General features: G+C 40.1%; 1 protein-coding gene across 2 annotated transcripts; it reads left to right on the top strand.

The window, feature by feature from the left end:
* Positions 1–1,274: 1,274 nt before the first annotated feature.
* On the top strand, positions 1,275–17,206 carry DUSP11 (dual specificity phosphatase 11). Of its 2 annotated transcripts, XM_086327637.1 has the most exons (9): positions 1,275–1,470; positions 3,156–3,231; positions 4,427–4,558; positions 8,031–8,154; positions 11,008–11,068; positions 13,151–13,197; positions 13,474–13,549; positions 13,778–13,960; positions 16,721–17,206. In XM_086327637.1, the coding sequence occupies exons 1-9, from the start codon at positions 1,370–1,372 to the stop codon at positions 16,914–16,916; spliced, it is 996 nt and encodes a 331-aa protein (XP_086183763.1). In that variant the 5' UTR covers positions 1,275–1,369; the 3' UTR covers positions 16,917–17,206. The 2 variants fall into 2 exon arrangements, with proteins under 2 accessions (XP_086183763.1, XP_086183764.1); XM_086327638.1 differs by lacking the exons at positions 3,156–3,231; positions 4,427–4,558; positions 8,031–8,154.
* The last annotated feature ends 3,671 nt before the right edge of the window (positions 17,207–20,877 follow it).

Genomic DNA, 20,877 nt, shown 5'->3' with positions numbered 1-20,877 from the left:
ACTCTCTTGCTTTTTCCACGAGCCAGTGGATGTTGGCAATTTGATCTCTGGTTTCTGTGCCTTTTCTAAAACCAGCTTGAACATCTGGAAGTTCACGGTTTGCATATTGCTGAAGCCTGGCTTGGAGAATTTTGAGCATTCCTTTACTAGCGTGTGAGATGAGTGCAATTGTGCAGTAGTTCGAGCATTCTTTGGGATTGCCTTTCTTTGGGATTGGAATGAAAACTGACTTTTCCAGTCCTGTTGTCACATTTGGATTTAATTAAACACTGAAATCCCTCAAACCCTTGCATGGCCTTACCAGATAATGTTATAGTTTGTTAGTGTCAAATACTTAGATGTCTGGTGCTCCAAATATCCTGGGGTCCTTTATTTTCCATTCCTGTATATTACATTCAATCTTTCCCAGCATCAGGGTCTTTTCCAATGAATTGGCTGTTAGCATCAGGTGCCCAAAATATTGAAGCTTCAGTTTCAGCATCAGTCCTTCCAATGAGTAGTCAGGGTTGATTGTCTTTAAGATTGACTAGTTTGATCGCCTAGCTGTCCAAGGGACTCTCAAGAATCTTCTCCAGCACCACAGCTCAAAAACATCAATTCTTTGGTGCTCTGCCTCCTTCATGGTCCAGCACTCACATCCGTACATGACTACTGGAAAGACCATAGCCTTGACTATATGGACCTTTGTCAGCAAGGCGTTGCCTTTGCTTTTTATTACACTGTCTAGGTTTCTCATAGCTTTCCTGCCAAGAAGCAATCCTCTTCTAATTTCATGGCTGCAGTCACCATGTGCAGTGATTTTAGAGCCCAAGAAGAAATCTGTCACTGCTTTCACCTTTTCCCTTCTATTTGCCATTAAGTGATGGGACTGTTAAGCAAGCTTTTTCACTCTCCTCTTTCACCCTCGTCAAGAGGCTCTTTAGTTCCTTTTCGCTATCTGCCATTAAAGTGGTATCATGGGCTTATCTGAGCCATTAGGCACAAATACTTATACACAAGTGTGAATGTAAGCACTTGGAAAATAGCTGAAAGTGCCACACAAAGCACTGGGAGAGTGGGAATACTCTCCATGTCCCGCACTATTGGAATTCTGAAGGGTGCACACACGAATTCATGGACCTGTGCAACCCGCCTCCGGATAAAGAGGCCATTGCAGCCCCAGACTCTTGTTTACTGATCAAGTCTCTCAGTCAGCCGTCGTGATGACGTCATCTCGGCAGGCGGTGGCGCATGCGCAATAGAAGGAGATCCTGGCGCTGCGTGGGTAGCTTCTTAGGCGTTTCCGGTTCGGGGTAGTGCAGGCACCCGGGTCTCTGGGCTGGCAGCTTTTGCACTCTTGGCGTTGCGTTCGCGGCATCTTGGGGGTCACATGAGCCAGTGGCATCATGTCGGTGGTCACTGGGGCCAGGATCGCGTCTTTTCTGGATATTCGTCAGCCAAGAAGAAGGGCGGAAACCACATCCCCGAAAGGTAATACACGCCTTGGTCCTTGGGAGTTGCCCTTTCAGCTCAGAGCCCCTGGGCCTGGTCTTCATCTCTTGTGCTCTCCGCCTGTCGTGTTTACCCCGGCCGGCTTGGATCTTCCGCCTTGTGCTAGTCGGCTTTGACTCTCTCAGGGCTGCGTTCAGAGTAGCAGAAAGGGAGGGTGTGTGATGTTCTGATTTCTCTCCATTGTTTCAAAAGCGAGGCTCTAGTCATTGCTTTTCAGGTAAAATGCCAAAGGACTGCTTTTTTAAGGTGAGACTGTCGGTGTTGGGGATACAACGTAATTACCAAAATAGAATCCCCTTCAATTCCTCAGGTCTTCCCTGATGGCTCAGACGCGTTAAAGAATCCGCCTGCAATGCAGGAGTCCCGAGTTCGATCTCTTAGAAGATCCCCTTGGAGAAGGGAATGGCAACCCACTCCTGTATTTTTGCCTGGAGAATGCCATGGACAGAGGAGCCTGGTGGGCTACAGTCCATGGAGTCACAGAGTCGGACACAACTAAGCGACTGGCACTTTCAGTTTTCACTTCCAGTTCCTGAATCTGTGTTGTTTTTGGCACAGAAAATGTAATAGAAACTGAGTTTCAGTGGGAAAACAAAACAAAACAACATACCAATACCGCCGAATTTTCCAAAGAAACAGTTCTGTGTTATTTGTGTTGTCTCCGGGAATCATAAAGGGCATAGTCTTGCTTCAGAACCGGTGTCATTTGAGAGAGCTACCGCTGTACGTTCAAATTAATTTTGAGACTTCACTCATATGTACAGTAAACCCATTTATTCCCTGAGACTTTCGTTTCTTCCGCTGCATATCCTATTAAATCAACTCCGTTTTATCTCCTGAATTTCTCTTGAATCTGTCACGTCATCTTCATCCTAATACTGAACTTTTGTGCTCACTTTCTGTGCTTCTGAGTTAACCTTAGTTCCAACTCATCCTACAGAAATCAGTTCAAATATTACTTTTCACTGTGATTCCTAGCATTTTGTGACCTTCACACTCCTTTTATTATCAAGTTTTCTTTTAAAATACGGATTTGAAGTTCCCTACTGAATTTGATGGCCTCAGTTAAATGAGGACTAAGAATAAACTGGGAGGTTAAAGTATTGTGTTTAAACTATTTCAGGCAACCTGCTCGTATTAATGATACCTTAATACTCAACACCACTCATTGGAAAAGACTCTGATGCTGGGAGGGATTGGGGGCAGGAGGAGAAGGGAACGACAGAGGATGAGGTGGCTGGATGGCATGCCGACTTGATGGACGTGAGTCTGAGTGAACTCCAGGAGTTGGTGATGGACAGGGAGGCCTGGCGTGCTACAATTCATGGGGTGGCAAAGAGTCAGACACGACTGAGCGACTGAACTAACTAATAACTCAACACCAGGCCATTTTTATTAGGGAGTCGGAAGTTCTGGCCATCTCTGGTTTTAGATAGACTTTGTTAAGGCCTTGGCACTGTTTTGTTGCTTTTTATCTGTGTTCACGATCGGAAAACTGGAACTAGGGAAGTAAAGGTTATTACTAGGTGGATGTGAATAAAATGCAAAGCTGAAAGAAGAGGAATCTACTGTAGAGGACTTTCATTTCCATTTTGAATGTGCATTCATCCTATGCTGGGAGACAGACTAATATAAAATTTGCCTAACAAAAAATGTATTAATAGGTGGAAAGACTACCTCCCAGTTGGACAGAGGATGCCTGGGACTCGTTTCATTGCTTTCAAAGTTCCTTTGAAAAAGGTACGCAAAAGTTGATATAGTATTTTTTCAAAATCTGTATTCACCAGATAGAACCCTAGTTCTCAACCCTGTTGTACTCCGTTTTCCTTTTTGATACTTTTTTTTTTCTTTTTATACTTTTTACTACCCCCTTTACTATCCTGAAATGAATTCATAGATAAATACAACCTAATTTTATAGGGAAAAATCAATGTAATGCTTTAACTATAAGTAAAGAGTAAATAACGTAATCTATAATAAAGTAATATGTACCTTGGGATTTCCCTGGGGGCTCAGTGGTAAAGAATCTGCCTGCCAAGCAAGAGACACAAGTTTGATCCCTGGGTTGGAAAGATCCCTGGAGAAGGAAATGGCAACCCACTCCAGTATTCTTACTTTGGAAATCCCAGGGGCAGAGGAGCCTGGCAGGCTATAGTCCATTGGGTTGCAAAAGAGTCGGACATGACTTAACCAACTCAACAACAACAACAATGATATATATATCAGTATGTATATATTTGGGCATGACTGTAACAGAAATAAAAAAATAGTTCCTTGCGCCATGAATGCAAAAAACTGTGGACTTTGGTAATGGTGTGTCAGTGTTGGTTCATGAATTCTAAGAAATGAAGCACACTAGTATGGAATGTTGATCACGGAGAAGGCTGTATGGGATGAAGGATAGAAGGTATAAATGGGAACTCTGTACTTTCTGCTCAGTTTTGCTCTGAATCTAAAACTGCTGTAAAACTAGTCTAGTAATATATTTTGAAGAAAATGTGTTGCTGGGACTAGAATAACCAAACAGATCAACGGGAAAGAGTAGGTGAATAAGCCAAGTGCATACAAGAATATTTAGCAATGAAAGCCATCCTTCATATATGTATTCAAGAAGTATTTATTTATAAATATCTATTTACAGGCACTCTGCTTGGAGTTGGCAGTACAGTGGGAGGCAAAACTGATGTGGTCCCTGCCTTCTGGGAGTTTACAGTCTGGTTAGGAGACCAGCATGAAAGAAACAAATATAGAAATAAATATGTAGAAATGCTTCCCTCTAATCTCTCTGGAAGAAAGGATTGTAATATAGCTTGTAAATTCCAGAGGAGCAAACTTGGCTTTGAATCTGATGTTAGCATCACAGGGCTTGAGTAAATGAATAATATAAGAATGGATTTTAAGCACATGTTTTTTAAAATTTCATTCTCTCTGACAGAGTTTTGAAAAGCATCTTGCCCCAGAAGAATGTTTTTCCCCCTTGGATCTTTTTAACAAAATCCAAGAACAGAATGAAGAACTTGGACTGATTATTGACTTAACATATACTCGCCGCTATTATAAGCCAGAGGTAAATGGAACTTGCAGTTGAAAAGGACCTTCTTTCTGGTACTGTAATAATTTGTAGTAATTCGATGTTTACCATCTTATACTAAGGTGAATCCTGGCCTTCTTTCATGAGTAATAGTTCAAAAAGGAAAGTTGGTAGTTTCCTTAAGTACACATTTCTGATTTCTCTCTGCAGTGAGATTAAGAAAATGAGATTGAAGACATGAATTGAACTATACCATTTGGCAATAGGCTCTGGATCTGCTTAAGAATTCTATAAGCTTCCCTGTTGTATAGTTTGAAAATGAAGTAAACTCTTAGTAAGAATAGTAAGCTTGAAAGGAAAGAACGTATATCCATTATATCTTTATGTGTTTAAGCAGTCGCTTAAACATGTTTAAGCATCACAGTAAAAGGCAATTGTTCTCTAAGGTTTATGCTTTCTTTTCCTAATATCTTTTGATATAATACAGAAACCTGTATATTCTCTTGGCCCTCGTAGGACACATCAGTGCAAAAGAATTATTTTTCTTCTGATCTGTTCCATGGCCTTGGGAAACAATAACACCTCATGTTTGTTAGCACTTTATCGCATTTTGCCATTTAAAAAGTTCTTTCATATCCATTCCTCACAACAACCCTTTGCTGTTGAAGTGGTGGTAGTACTAATACCTTCTACTGCACTTCCTCTGCACTTAGCTCAGAGGATAGACAATTACACTTACTAGTTTTACATTAATGAAACTGAGATTCAGAAAAGGAAGAGTTGAAATTTGAACTTAGTTGTTCCTCTTTTTTTATTGTGGTAAAATATACATAAATAATATTTATTTTAGCCATTTATAAGTATACAATTCAGTGGCATTAAATACAGTCACAGTGTTATGTAGCCGTCACCAGTGTCTATACTCAAAATGTTTCATCATCCTCAACAGAAACTCTGTAATCCTTAACCACCACCAACCCCATTTTCCCTCCCAGCAGCCCTTAGTAACCTCTATTCTACTTTCTGTCTCTGTGAATTTGCCTCTTCGCTGTACCTCGTGTAAGTGGCATCTACAATATCTGTCCTACATCTGGCCTATTTCACGAAGCATAATATTTTCAGGGTTTATCATTGTTATAGCATGTGATGAAATGCCATTCCTTTTTAAGACCTCATAAATCCTATTGTGTGTATATACCGTATTTTGTTATTCTTCTGTTGACTGACACTTGGCTTGTTTGCACATTGTAGCAATTGGGAACCATGCTGCTGTGAACATTGGTGTACATACATTTGTTCAAATTGCAGCTCTCCGTCCTTTCGGATGTGCAGTGTAGGTCAGAGCAGAGTTGCCGGATTGTATGTTAGTTCTGTGTTTAACCTTTGAGAAACTATCAAACTGTTTCCTACAGTGTCATAAACAATTATTGCAAATTTAAACATATATGGAAGTATACAAAATCCTGAGTGTTCTTTGTATGTTGAGGATTCCATGAAATCATCTCGCTATAATATTTATCAACTGATGTCTATCATGCTTCATTTACACCTCTGCCTGTTTCATGCTGTTTCATTGTGTAGCAGATCCTAGATAACATTGAATTACACATAAATATTTTTTGTTATATATATATTTAAAATGTAGGACTTTTATTCCTTAGTATCATTCTTTAATATTATTAAATATCCAGTCAGTGCTGAAATTTGCAGTTGTGTTCTAAATGTCATAAAAAGCTGTTTTTAAGAATTCTGAATTGGATCCAAATATGGTCCACATGTTACTTGGTGTGGTCTTATTGTTGGGTCTCTAATTTTATTTTTATTTATTTTTTTGAAGGTTCTTCTTCCATGTCTCTCTCACTTTTTTTTCTCCTTGAATTTTATTTTTAAAAAAAACTGGTTTAATTGTCCGATCTAGATTTTGACGATCTCATTTGTTAATGTGTTGTTAAACATATTCTTCAATCCTTTTATTTCCTGTGAATTGGTAGTTGGACCTAGAGGCTTGATCTGAATGAAGCTTGAATGTTTTCTTTTGGTAAAGCAGTTTCATAGGTGAGAATGAACAGGTGTTTATCATCAGAAGTGGTGATGAATATAGGTCTTCTTCCGTGGAGACATATGGTTATCTCTTTCTGTGATATTAACAGTCACTGATGATTGATTCCTACATCCATGAACTCAGTTGGAGTTTCAAAAAATGGTGAATTCTATAGTTCCTTTTTCATTTATTAGCTGGGTGTTTCTATCAGAAGATTCCTTGCATAAGCTATTTGGTTGCCCAGCTATAGAGGCATGATTTCCTCCTTTTACTTAAAAGTGTTCAAAATAATGAGTTGATTCACAAATATCCTCCAGTGGTGACCAACTTTATTTATTTGTATCACTATGGACTGCATTGGGCTTCCCCGGTGGCTTAGTGGTAAAGAATCCACCTGCCAATGCAGGAGACTTGGGTTAAATTCCTGGGTTGGGAACATCCCCTGGAGAAGGCAGTGGCAACCCACTCTAGTATTCTTGCCTGGGAAATCCCACGGACAGAGGAGCCTGGCAGGCTACAGTCCATGGGGTCACAAAGAGTCAGACACAACTTAGTAACTAAACAAGAACAGTGGACTCCATTACAGTTGTTCTAACTGAGGGCCTGTCTTTGACCAGTGGAGCTTCTCAGTGATTCTTGCATCCTTTTGACATGACATCAGTTGTTCCTAGGCTTTTTCAGTGGTTCGAGATAGGAAATGTGTTTGTTTGTTTTTAATATAAAATATATCCTGGGTTCAAGGCTTTCCAGGTGGTGTTAGTGGTAAAGAACCCTTCCTGCTGATGCAGGAGACATAAGAGATGAGAGTTCAATGCCTGGGTCGGGAAGATCTGGTGGAGGAGGGCATGGCAGCCCACTCCAGTATTCTTGCCTGGAGAATCCCACAGACAGAGGAGCCTGGCAGGGACAGTCCATGGGGTCGCAAAGAGTCAGACACGACTGAAGCGACTTAGCACGCCACACGCATATCATAGGTTCATACTGCTACTTTCCATATAAGTTCTGAACTACAGAATTTTCACTTAGTCTATTCTGTCATTTATTGACAATCTACTTTCTCCCACCCCAAGAATACCAGTTCTCAACAGTGCATGAAATTTGCTCTGTTTTCCAGTTCTACGTTCTTTTGACTCTACTATACTATTCTACTTCAATCAATCACAGCTGCTTTATGCTTTTGAAATGTAAGATACTAGGTAGAACTCTTTCTTAGCATTTTGAGTTATACGTGCCTTCATTCATATTGATTTGCTTTTGCATCCCTAGTAACTGTCCTTTCTGTAGTTTAATGAGAATCATGTGATACTTCCTGCTTAAAGCAGCTTTGGAAAAAAAAAGTCCCTTATCAGAGTGACTGACATGCTTAGATTAATATAATGTCTTTGTTTATATTTTGCTTTCTCTAATTAATCTTTTGTTCTTTCCCTACAAATGAAATAATATCCATTCCATGGTTTTGCCTTCTAGGAATTACCAGAAAATTTTCCTTATTTAAAAATTTATACAGTTGGGCATCAGGTTCCTGATGATGACACTATTTTTAAATTCAAAAATGCTGTTAATGGGTTTTTGAGAGAAAATAAAGATAATGGTGAGTGTCTTTTTTTGTTGTTGTTCTTTTCTCTTTACCTGAATTTTGGTATGCATTTCAAGTGGGGTTGGAGAATTTTAATATTTTTAATAGTTCTGACATTAGGCCTCTTTGTTTGATAACATTAAGGTGGTGCTAACAGAGGTGTTTTTCCTTTTTATGGTCGCAAGCAATTTAGTTTTGGGGTTTTTTTTGAGGGGCTCAATTTAGTTTGGAAGGTGATTGTTGTGAGAAGTACGAACTGAACTAGCTTACTTACCTCTTTTTAAAAACTTTGAATGGGAAATATATAATAAAAATGTTCTTTTGTCCTGTGTATTGGTAGAAGGGTATCAAAGGGAACGTGGTATTTGCCATCTTTTAAGACTGAGTAATCTCTTGTCTTTGGAATGCCGCTGACCCAGATGACAGCATGCGACCCCTCTGTGGGTCTCTGCCAGCAGTGGGCTAACTTCACCGTGCTCTCTGACGTCTGGATCTTGCTTGTGATCCCTTCTGGTTTCCTCTGCTATAAATCCCTCCCACAGATGCCAGGCTCACTGATAAAGAGGGAGAGGCTACACTCTCCACTCCCTCAAATTGGTAGAGACTCAGAAAATAAATTGGTTTAGTAAACTGAGAGCCTATTAGGTTTGTTGTTAGGGCATGGGGAAACAGAGGTGACTAGCTGTCTTTGTTCAGCAGAGACTTAATAGTTATCTAGGAAGATAAGCATGTAGTAACTATAAGATAGTGGGTTAATTATAATAAAAGAACCAAGTGCAGGGACTTCCTCAGCCATCAGTGGTTAATACTCCATGCTTCCCGTGCAGGGGTCGCAGGTTCGATCCCTGGTCCAGAAGTGACCAAAAACAAAAGAATCAGGTGCCACAGGAGAAACCGAGGAGACCATCTGAGCTGGGCTTGGGGGAAGAGGATCTTGCCAGAATGAGGAAAGGACAGACCAGGTATTGGGAACAGGTGCAAAAGGCACAGGACTTGAACTTGTGCAGTGGGGGGCAGCGTCGGGTGTGACTAGAGGCAGTATGAAAGGACAGAGAGTTCATACGTTCATTTTCAACAAAAATATTGTATAACATCTGAGTTGAAGGCACTGTTCTAGCAAGTAGGAACAGAAGAGGTCTTGCCATTGCGCACTTTACATTCTAGTTGGGGGGATAGAGAAATAAGTAAACATACGGAGTGTCAGGCAGTGGGTGGTAAGTGCTCCGGAAAATAACAAAATAAGATAAAGAAGTGAGGGAGTGTGGAAGGTGACCAGGGAAGCCCTCTCTATTAAGGTGTCAGTTGATCAGAGCCTTACAGGAAGCAAGGAACAAGCCATTGGATATCTGAGGGAGTGGGGATGGGGTGGGAGGGAGTGTTCTAAAGCAGAGGGAATAGTAGGTACAAGTTCCCTGAGGCACAACTATGCTTGGCAGGTGTAAGGGATAGTAAGGCCAGTGTGGCTGGACAGGGGCAGGGAGTGAAGTCAGAGAAGTCGAAAGTGGGATCAGAGAGGCTGGCAGGGGACAGGAGGGAGGTGGATGGCATAGGTCAGAGTTTGAACTTATAATTCAGTTGGAGAAGCAAATTGATAGTTTGAATTTATAATTCAGTTGGAGAGACAAATTGATAGTTTGAATTTATAATTCAGTTGGAGAGACAGATTGATACTTGTTTATAAAGAGTTCTAAATTCTTTGCTAAAAATTTGGGCTTTATTCTATGCTAAATGAAGACTTTTAATTAACAGAGCAATCCAGCCAGGTTTATATTTTAGAAAATAACATCTTCCATGTGGCGGGTCAGTTGAAACAGAAGGGGTTAGAAGTTGGGTATTAGTAATCCAGGCCAGAGATGATGACTGTCACACACCGCCTAGTCACAGACGTGCCTTTTGCAGAGATCAAACGTGTTGTTTTGTATTTACTTTGTCATATATATATATATATATATTTTTTTTTTTAAGTGCTAAACTAAGAGATACTGTGGCATAGTTGGAAAAATCTGAGACTCGATTCTAGTCTTTGTTCTGTTTGCCTGCTGAGCCGCTGCTGCTCCTGCTAAGTCGCTTCAGCCATGTCCAACTCTATGCAACCCCATAGACAGCAGCCCACCAGGCTCCCCCGTTCCTGGGATTCTCCAGGCAAGAACACTGGAGTGGGTTGCCATTTCCTTCTCCAATGCATGAAAGTGAGAAGTGAAAGTGAAGTCGCTCAGTCGTGTCCGACTCTTAGCGACCCTGTGGACTGCAGCCCACCAGGCTCTTCGGTTCATGGGATTTTCCAGGCAAGAGTACTGGAGTGGGGTGCCATTGCCTGCTGTGCAGCTCGGGCTTAACATCTCAAGCCTTACTTTTTCATTGTGATATAAGAACAGTGCTATGTTCCCGAGAACTCCACAGGCATATAGACCCATGGTGTGTGTGGAGCAGCAAACGAGAGTAGAAACAACAGCACTTTGGGAACCCAAGAAAGCGTTTGTTCTTTTCATAAATACTATTGAGCATTAATAGTGAAGGCTTTCCATTTGTTTCACCCAAAAACAGATTTCATTCTTTTGGTAGCCTGTTTTGCTTTGTTTTTTCCCCACTCCCTTTTTCTATAGTCAAATCAGCTCATGATGGGCATGCTCCAGTCCGTACTATTGCATATGATTGGATGCTATGCAAAATTTTCCAGAGGCAATGAATTTTGACTATATTAATTCTTTATAGTATGTTCCTGCTGAAACATATTTTTCTTCAGAGTTTTTCCATTTTAGGATAGTGGTGGTATTGTAGTAACCAGTAAATGCTACTCTTCAGAAAATTGTATAACCTGTCTTCAGGTAGCTACTTCATTTATTTAATTCCATATGCCCTGTTTTATAGACAGACTTATTGGTGTCCACTGTACCCATGGTGTAAACAGGACTGGCTACCTCATCTGCAGGTGAGTTGCCAACCCCAAGAGGCAGACCATGTTTAAATTTTTTGTTCACAATAGTAATGTAAGCTGAATGCAGAAAATGAAGTCAGTTAAAGAATGTATGAAGTAGAAGCAGTCTTGCCCTCGACTTAAGAGATTACCACCAGTAATAATTTAGCACATATTTTTTTTTACTTAAAAAACACAAATAGAAGCACATATAATCGTCCCTTGATATATGCAAGGGATTGGTTTCAGACTATCCCATGGATACCAAAATCATCAGATGCTCAGGTCCCCTGTGTAAACTGGTGTAGTATAGTCAGCCCTCCATATCCACAGGAATGAAACCCGTGGATACAGAGGACTGACTCTACATGTGATTTCATGGTATAATATTTAGATGTTCTGGTTTATAATTTAATGTATGGTAGACATCTTCCTATGAAAATATTTGGAGACTTTGTTCTTTTTTAAAGACTGCATTGTTCCTTTGCTTACTGATGAAGAGAAAGTCAGAAGTTTTTGACATTGTAAAACATTGAAGTAATGAATATTCCTCTGTGAACGTCTTTGACTATATATGGTTTGTCTCAGATAACTTCACTCAGAATGGGACTTCTGAATTAAAGAGTTTATGCCCTTATGCTTTTTGTGACTGTACCAATTTTTGTTTGTTCATTCAGAAAATATTTAAAATATTGAGCATCTGTTGTGTTTAAGCACTGTGCTGGGTACTAGCAAAAAGCCTTGGGAAATTGTGTGAGCAAAGAGACTTTACCTACCCTTTGTGAATTCTGACAGTCCAGAGAGAGAATAGAGATTCAAGAATTACACTCTGCATGTACAGTTACAACTCTGACAAATGCCAAGGAAAGGGACATGGTACCACAAAAACATAGTTTAGGGAGGATTTGACCTCATCATGGAGATTAGAAGTTTCTTCCCGCCCCCGCCCCCTTTTGGGCTTTTATTGAGGTTATTATTACATAGGCATGATCGATTAAAACATTGGCTGTTGGCAATGGACTCAACTTCCAGCCCATCTCCAGCCCATAAAAGTTCCAGCCTTCATACAATATTTCTCCTTCGAGAAAGTTTCTTTAGGGATGTTTGAGCTGATATCTGATGAAGAAGTAGGTGTTAACCAGATAAAGACATTGGGAGAGATTTCTAAGTATAAGAAATAAGAAAGACCCTGTAAGAGGAAAGCATATGCTCTGTTGGAGGAACTGGCCAGGAAGGCAAGGGTGTGGGGGAAGCGTGTCATTAAAATGGAGCTGGAATTGTGGGTAGGAGCTCAGTCATTCAGGTTTGTGTTTAAGGTTTTAGACGTTAAGAGTATTAGAAAATCATTGCACTGTTTTTGTTGAAGGTGAGTGTAATTAAGTTTGTATTTTCAGCCTCTCATTTGGCTACTGAGTGGAGAATACACTGCAGGGATAAAGAGCAAGGAAACAAGTTAGGAGACATTAGTAGAAACTGGGCATAATGGTGGCTTGGACCAGGATTTGGTGGTCATTTTGGTGGAAAGATGTAACATATTCTAGAGATCTTTAGGCGATATCATTGTTTAGGCCTTGGTAGTGGGTTGAGGATGAAGATGAGGAAGAAGTAACTGTCAGTGAAGGTGATTCCTCAGTTTCTGGGTCCTACAGTTGGTTAATAGTGTTTTTTTTTAGATATAATGTTAATATTTTTCCTAATTTGTCTGTTACTTGTTGGTTCCTGGTGAATACTCTGTCATATTAGGTCTCCTGTTTTCAGTGTACAAAGCATTCTGATCAAAACTGACTGTTGTATCTTAGATACCTGTTTAATATTTGCCAGTTTGATCCTGTAGTTTATTCTCTTTCATTTATTAATTGTTGTATTAATGTAAGTAAATACATTAATAGATTTTCTAAAGCTAGGTCATTGTTGCATCCTTGGAATAAAGCCTTTTCGTATATCATTCTTTAATAATTACTGATTAGATGTGCTGATATTTTCTTAGGATTTTTATATCTATATTTGTAAAGTGAAATTGGACCTTTTTTTTTTTTTGCAAAAATGATTTTTTTTTTCTTTTTATTTACAAATGACTTGAATTTTGTTGTCTGTTAGGTATTTGATTGATGTAGAAGGCATGAGGCCAGATGATGCAATTGAATGTAAGTATGAGAGCTGTCACTGTTTTCCCTTTTTTTAAAAATTTGAAAGTAGAAATGTAGGTGAATTTCTCAAATTTTGGTAAAAGAGAAAAGTTTGTGATTCATTTGTTCTGACATAAGATAACCTTTTAGCGAAAGTTCATAAAGGGATGTATCTGGAAATAATGAGCTATGACAGCCTGTATAATCAGTAAGTGGACTTCCTCTTTGATCCGCTTTCTCTGGGAAAGATTCGCTTTTTGCACACTTATTTCTAACAGTTCATCCTCTTCTCAGTATTCAGTAGGTGCCGTGGGCATTGCTTAGAAAGGCAAAACTACATTGATGACCTTCGGAACGGTCCCATCAGAAAGTAAGCTGCATTTTATACCTGATATTTGTGGGGAGAAAGATGTGTTTTTGTATCATTTAAACTGCACCTATCCATTCTTCTTGTAGCTCATGAACTTGCTGTAGGAAACCTAAACAAATAGGATTGTGGGGGTCAGGTGGGATTGTTTTTTTCATGGGCCAAAATATAGTCACTGAACGGATACCAAATTGGACACCAATAATATTTTGTGGAAACATTCTGTTTGAGGAATTGGGATTCCAGTGTATCTAGAACAAGAGGTTTTGAAGATTCAACACATATGATGGAGCCAGTTTTCACAGCTACTAAGCCTGTTAACCGAAGACCTAAGCATAACATACATCAGACCCAAGGTTACCCAGAACCTCGGCATTTCCATACCTGGACTCAAGATTTACAGCAGTCAGAAAGGTATCTCTGCTTTCCCTTTGTCTAGAATTGAAATAGAAACTAGTATTATAAATTAGTGCAAACACAGTATGATAATATGAAGAAGTTGTATTTTCTTGCTGGTCAGTGTCAACCAGGAGGTATTGTTTTCTCCATATTTTGCATTTAGGGCTGGAAAATCAAGTATGGGATGGGGAATAGGTGATTTTTCAGAGGCAGTTGGGATAAGGTCTTGAAAGTTTTCATTGATCCTTCAGGTCAGATCAGATCAGATCAGTCGCTCAGTTGTGTCCGACTCTTTGCGACCCCATGAATCGCAGCACGCCAGGCCTCATTGATCCTTAAACTTAGTTTAAGGCAGTAATTTGATGTTCGTGCCAAAAAGGATCTTGCAAACTTGTCTGTGTGTGTTAGTCACTCAGTCACGTCCCACTCTTTGTGACCCCATGGACTGTAGCCTGCCAGGCTCCTCTGTCATGGGATTCTCCAGGCAAGAGTATTGGAGTGGGTTCCCATTTCCCAGTCATATCTCACTCTTTGTGACCCCATGGACTGTAGCCCGCCAGGCTCCTCTGTCATGGGATTCTCTAGGCAAGAGTATTGGAGTGGGTTCCCATTTCCTCCTCCAGAGGATCTTCCGGACCCAGGGATCGAACCCACGTCTTCCGCACTAGTATGTGGATTCTTTACCACTGTGCCATCTGGGAAGTCTCCTTGCATTCTTAGGCTCCATTAATAGTGGTACAGTTTTCAGAATAAGGAAGGTTGTTTTATTTAAGAGTAAACAAAAATTAGGGCTTCCCCTGTGGCACTAGTGGTAAAGAATCCACCTGCAGTGCAGGAGACAAAAGAGACTTGAGTTTGATCCCTGGGTTGGGAAGATCCCCTGGAGAAGCATACAGCAACCCACTCCAGTATTCTTGCCTGGAGAATCCCATGGACAGAGGAACCTGGGGCTATGGTCCATAGGCACAAAGAGTCAGACACTACTGAATGGATTTAGCACAGCATAATGAACACAAACTATACGGAAAATAGTCCAACGCCAGTAGAGAAATCTGCAGAGGAATTGAAGCATAAATCACACACACATTTTTTTACTTGAGAAACAGGAAAAACCTCAGAACAATTAAAATAGCACAGTATTATTCTTTGCCTATTAATTTGGCAACAGTTTTTGACAAGGTGGTCCAGGGTGGTGACTGTCAGGCTGGGCCTGGGTTTGCAGCCTAGCTCTGCTGTTCACTCTCTGTATGATCTCAGTAAGATCTCTAAATTCCTGTTCTCTTATCTGTTGGATGGAAATTTTAATAATATTATAAATAAAGCTTTTATAATACATACCTTGGGATTGTGATTATTACATAAGTTAATTAAGTATTTTAGCACATTGTAAACTTTCCACTTTCAAAAGATGTTGACATTTTTAGAAGATGTAAACATTTCAATGATTATTGCTTGTGTTGCCAGGGACTCTGAAAATAGGTATAGCCCTTTTGAAACATAACTGTAATAGCCATAAAAATGCTCATACCTGCTAACCTTGAAACTACAGAAAAACTTCCAAATATGGAGAAATCTATATGCATTTAATCATTCAACACATTTCTCTAAACTTCCTACTGTGCATCAGACTCTGAACTAAGTGCTTAGGATAGAGTCTCATATGTTCTGAAATGTTAATCCTGCCATTATTTACAGTAGTGGGAAAATTGGTAGCAACTTGAATTTCTAACAGTTACGAATAGCTAAGTAAATTATGTATCCATATTGCGATATTTTATAAAGCCATTAAAAGTGAGAGCTCACTTACAATAAGTGAAAATAATAGGTTATGATTCAATAGTCAAAAAAAGATGCAAGAGGAAAAGACCAAAAGAAAATATTAACCAGTTTAATTAGATTAATTGGGATTGAGGGGTTTTGGGGGTGTTTACTTTTCTCAGATCTCCAACTTTTCTTTTATATGATTATATTAGATTTACCGGTGTTAATTTTGAGACAGTTAAATTTTAATTTTCCAAATTTGCTGCATGTGCCATGGTTAGAATTTCTACATTTTGTAATTAATTTATATATCTATTGACTTATATGGAGAAGGCAATGGCACCCCACTCCAGTGCTCTTGCCTGGAAAATCCCATGGACGGAGGAGCCTGGTAGGCTGTAGTCCATGGGGTTGATAAGAGTTGGACACAACTGAGCGACTTCACTTTCACTTTTCACTTTCATGCATTAGAGGAGGAAATGGCAACCCACTCCAGTGTTCTTGCCTAGAGAATCCCAGGGACAGGGGAGCCTGGTGGGCTGCCGTCTATGGGGTCGCACAGAGTCGGACACGACTGAAGCGCCTTAGCTGCAGCAGCAGCAGCAGGGACTTACAAGGTGAAAGCAGCTTCCTGTTTGCAAACATAAATAGCTCGTTCTGTTTCCTGTCAGCCCTGCCACACTTGGAGAGAATATATCTGATTAGAATAGTATGAGCATTTACCTCTATAGGGAAAGGTGGAAAAGGCTTCTGGGAACCTACGGTGTGCCAAGTCGTGGTGGTGGGTAATAGAAATACGTTGTTTTAATTTACCTTCAAAACAGTCATGAAGATGGAGGGTGTTTAATAATACTCTGTTTTATAAAGCACTGAGAGATCCAAAGGTTAAGCAGTTTTATCTGCTAAAATCACACAGGTTGAAAACAGTAGAACCAGAGTGTCTAGGTATAATTTTATAAAGCTTGTTATATATAGTTATCAGAACTAATAATGTTTTATTACTTTTATTTTAAGGAAATTTTCCCAGAATTGGAACATTTACCAGAGATGCCATGTCCCTCCTCCTGGTCCGCCTGGAGAGGACTATTTCCAGAGGAGATACTCTTGGAATGTAAAGCCAAGTGCCGGTCAAGGAGGCCCGAACAAAAGGTTTTCTCCTGGCAGTTACTACAGAGTACCCTATTCAGCCTATTACAGATGGACCAAGTGACACACGCCTACCCTGGAAATCTGTCTGCGGACAGAGCAGGACTCAAATCAGCAAGTGACTTTTTGTAAGATCAGGTCAAATGAGGTTTATAATCTATTTTATTGCTCCCTTACGTGCTCAAGCTTAAGGAAAAATTCTGTTGATACTTACTACTGCTGACAGATTTGCAGTATTTACAACAGGGAAGGAAATCATCTGTCATTCCACTCTTAAATTTTTTTAAAGGAAGATGATATTTTAAAACTGATAAAGGTAATAAAGAATATCCCTTGTAAATTAATGAAAAATTCTACCTTCGTTTTCTGTGTATTTTTTCCTGACTAAATGTGTGGTGTTAGTGTGTCTGTATGTGTGTGTGTGTGTGTGCATGCAGAAACATGTTTGTTTTTTTTTTTCTTTTTTAAAAAATTATTTAATTATTTATTTATTTATTTTTAATTTTATTTTATTTTTAAACTTTACATAATTGTATTAGTTTTGCCAAATATCAAAATGAATCCATCACAGGTATACATGTGCTCCCCATCCTGAACCCTCCTCCCTCCTCCCTCCCCATACCATCCCTCTGGGTCGTCCCAGTGCACTAGCCCCAAGCATCCAGTATCGTGCATCGAACCTGGACTGGCATCTCGTTTCATACATGATATCTTACATGTTTCAATGCCATTCTCCCAAATCTTCCCACCCTCTCCCTCTCCCACAGAGTCCATAAGACTGTTCCATACATCAGTGTCTCTTTTGCTGTCTCGTACACAGGGTTATTGTTATCATCTTTCTAAATTCCATATATATGCATTAGTATACTGTATTGCCTTATGATCCAGCAATCCCACTGCTGGGCATACACACTGAGGAAACCAGAAGGGAAAGAGACACGTGTACCCCAATGTTCATCGCAGCACTGTTTATAATAGCCAGGACATGGAAGCAACCTAGATGTCCATCAGCAGATGAATGGATAAGAAAGCTGTGGTACATATACACAATGGAGTATTACTCAGCCATTAAAAAGAATTCATTTGAATCAGTTCTAATGAGGTGGATGAAACTGGAGCCTATTATACAGAGTGAAGTAAGCCAGAAACATGTTTTTATCATATTCTGTTATTGACCAAATCACTAGGGTATCTTTTTTCTCCCCCTAACTGTTCAATATTTTTGTTAAAATCTACCTAGGAGATAATCTCTTTAGAACCTAATCACTATGTAGTATTTTTGTCATTAGACATTTCTTTCATTGGCAATCTGTTTATTGTCAGCTTCCTTTCACTGAGTGTTCAGATAGGCCACCTAACACAGGAATGGATAAACTTTGAGACCGATTGTCAGTTGAGCAGGAAAGACCAATCGATAAACCTAAATACTTAATGCTGAGTAATTTACCTGACAGGGTAACTGTTATCAATTGGGTAGAGCTACTCAGAAAACTTGAAAACTTTTGTAGACTGTAAAGGTTGCTTGATGAACAGAATAAGATGTGACGTTTAAAGCCTGTGATATCCATGGAGACTTGCATGGCTCCTGAAGTTACTGCTTTTCTATTGAACGTAACCTGCTGCGGTCTTTTTCTGCTAGCCTCTCACCGTGGAATGGTGCCTGACCTTGACAGTTTGTAAGTTATCTCCTCAGCTGGTTTACACACGGATGGATCACTTGAGAGGTAGTAATTATTTTTAGTTGCAGAGGAAGCCAGAAACCTTTGTTTGCTCAAGAAAGGGTGTGACTGTCATGACATCATAAGCCTTGGTAGATGTTTGATGAAAGCTTGGGCAGATTGGCTTCATTTTTTAAGCCTCTGGTTTTGGGGTGTTGTGTCATAGAGTGATACTGCCGGTGACGCTTGTTTGCCGTTTCATAAATGAACATCCTGTGGAACCTGACGCCAAGGAGGTGCTCTAACTAACTTGCCTACTCCCTGGTCTGTGTCTGATGAACTCAGGCTGCTACCCTTCATCGAAATGGTGGCTCAGAAAATTTTTTTTTTCTACCCACCACATTTAACAGAGATACAAGAGTTTTTCTTGCTAAAAGGCTGCTCTTGTGGAATTGTTTCCTCGCATATATCATGAACTCCCCACTTGGAAAGAAATTGGAGCAGGACAACCGGTGAGGCAGAAAGAGAACCACCAGGGACAGGTGTGGGACTCCAGCGAGCCTACTATTCTACGGAGCTCTTGGCCAGCAGTTTCTGAGGAGGAGTGGCCAGCGCAGTGTCACGTAAGCAGGGCCACCTGGGAAGCTGTCTTCGACCCTGCGGTCCTCTCTGTCCCCATCTCATCTCAGTTGTCGACACAGCTTGTTGAAAACCACGCTCCTCTTGTGTCTTGTTTATTCTTCAGCTCTGGTTTTGGCTTCGGCTCACATCATACCACTGAAAGACCTCTGGCTAAAGGGACCGGCAACTTCCTCTTTTAAAGATGTGTCGTGGTCTGTTTAAGCTTTTACATTTTTTATTTTCATCACATCAAAAAACACATATAAGAAAAACACACACACACGAACATAGTTTAAAATTCAAATAGTTCTACTGAGATTTTTATGAAAAAGAGCAGTCTTCCCATTGGCACACCTGCCCTACCCCCTGATTGTCACTCCCCAAGGGCAACACTTTATGTATTTTTGCATTATTATCTAATATTTACCTCTTATTTAAATATTAGGCTTATACGACCACTTGTTGATTTTTCCGTTTCTAGTACTTTCTGTTGATTTCCTTACTGTAGAAGATGAGTATTTTTTAGCTCTTTCATATCATTTTTCCACATACACACTTCTGTTCCCCACATATGTTTAGTATAGTTATTTTCCACCTTTTGGTTACATTACTATCCTAAGGTAATGTTATTTTCTAGGTGAGTGTCCGCCTCTGAACCAGGGAGTGCCATGGTTATTCTTGCACCACTTTTGACTACATTTTTGTGTCTTTTCCTGTGGCCCTAATGTGGATAGCGTAAACACATCAGACTCTGTTTGTTTGAAATCTTTCTTGGGTTGATTGGATTTGTTCTTGGTCTAGGTTGGACACTGTTTGCCAGGGCTGCCATAAAAAGACATCACAGACTAGGTGTCTTAAACACTGGATATTTGTTTTCTCACAGTTCTGGGGGCCAGAAGTCCATGATCAAGGTATCAGCAGAGCTGGTTTCTTCTGAGGCCTCTCTCCTTGGCTTGTAAATGACCATCTTGGTCATGTGTCTATACACGGTCTACCCTCTATCTATGTCCAGATTTCCTTTTCTTTATGGAAACCAGTCACACTGGGTTGTGCCCACCATAATGAACTCATTTAAACTTAACTTTTTAAAGACCCCATCTTCCAAGTACAGTCACATTCTGAAGACCAGGTGGTTAGGATGACATCAACATACAGCTTTTGCAGGGACACAACTCAACCTATGACAGGTACACGGTGGTGGTTCTCTACACCGGGGGCACAGCTCTTGCCCTGGGATTTCTGTTTGCCTTCACCCAGGTCATTTCTTCTGTGCCCCTTCTGTTTCCTGGATCCACAGCTGCTGCTTTCATTGTTTACTTCCCTGTGTGGTGGAGCATATTCTTCCATGGTTTCCCAAGGATTAATGGGATGCAAACTTTTTGAGGCTTTTGCATGTCTGAAATGGGTTTATTTTATTCTTCACTGCATTGATAAGTTGATATGCTATACATTTGGAGGTAGGCAGTTTAAAATGCATTTAGTCATTATTTTCCATAGTCATTGTTGCTATTTAAACCCTGTGCTATTCTGATTTCTGTGCTGCAGTCCATGCGGTCACAAAGAGTGGGACACAATTGGGCAACTGAACAACAGTAACAGTTCTGATCCCAGAACTTTTATTTGTGACCTGTAATTTTTATTCCTGAAAGCTTTAGGATCTTTCTCTCAAGTGTCCTGAAATACCATGATATGACTTACCATGGGTAATTTTTTGGCTGCGCTGGGTCTTCACTGCTGCGTGAGGGC

The sequence above is a fragment of the Bos grunniens genome, chromosome 11, assembly GCF_055505025.1.
Source record: "Bos grunniens cultivar Pamir isolate PY7600 chromosome 11, Bosgru_T2T1.0, whole genome shotgun sequence".
Lineage (NCBI taxonomy): Eukaryota > Metazoa > Chordata > Mammalia > Artiodactyla > Bovidae > Bos > Bos grunniens.
Note: the sequence above shows the minus strand (reverse complement) of the source record. Positions and strands in the feature narration are given on the sequence as shown.

What these genes read in the sequence shown, in the direction of transcription:
- DUSP11 (XM_086327637.1), top strand. Translation starts at nt 1,370, where the DNA reads ATGAGCCAGTGGCATCATGTCGGTGGTCACTGGGGCCAGGATCGCGTC. An exon ending in TCAAAGTTCCTTTGAAAAAG is followed by an intron (nt 3,232 to 4,426) that starts GTACGCAAAAGT and finishes TCTCTCTGACAG; the next exon opens with AGTTTTGAAAAGCATCTTGC. An exon ending in CGGAACGGTCCCATCAGAAA is followed by an intron (nt 13,550 to 13,777) that starts GTAAGCTGCATT and finishes ATTCTGTTTGAG; the next exon opens with GAATTGGGATTCCAGTGTAT.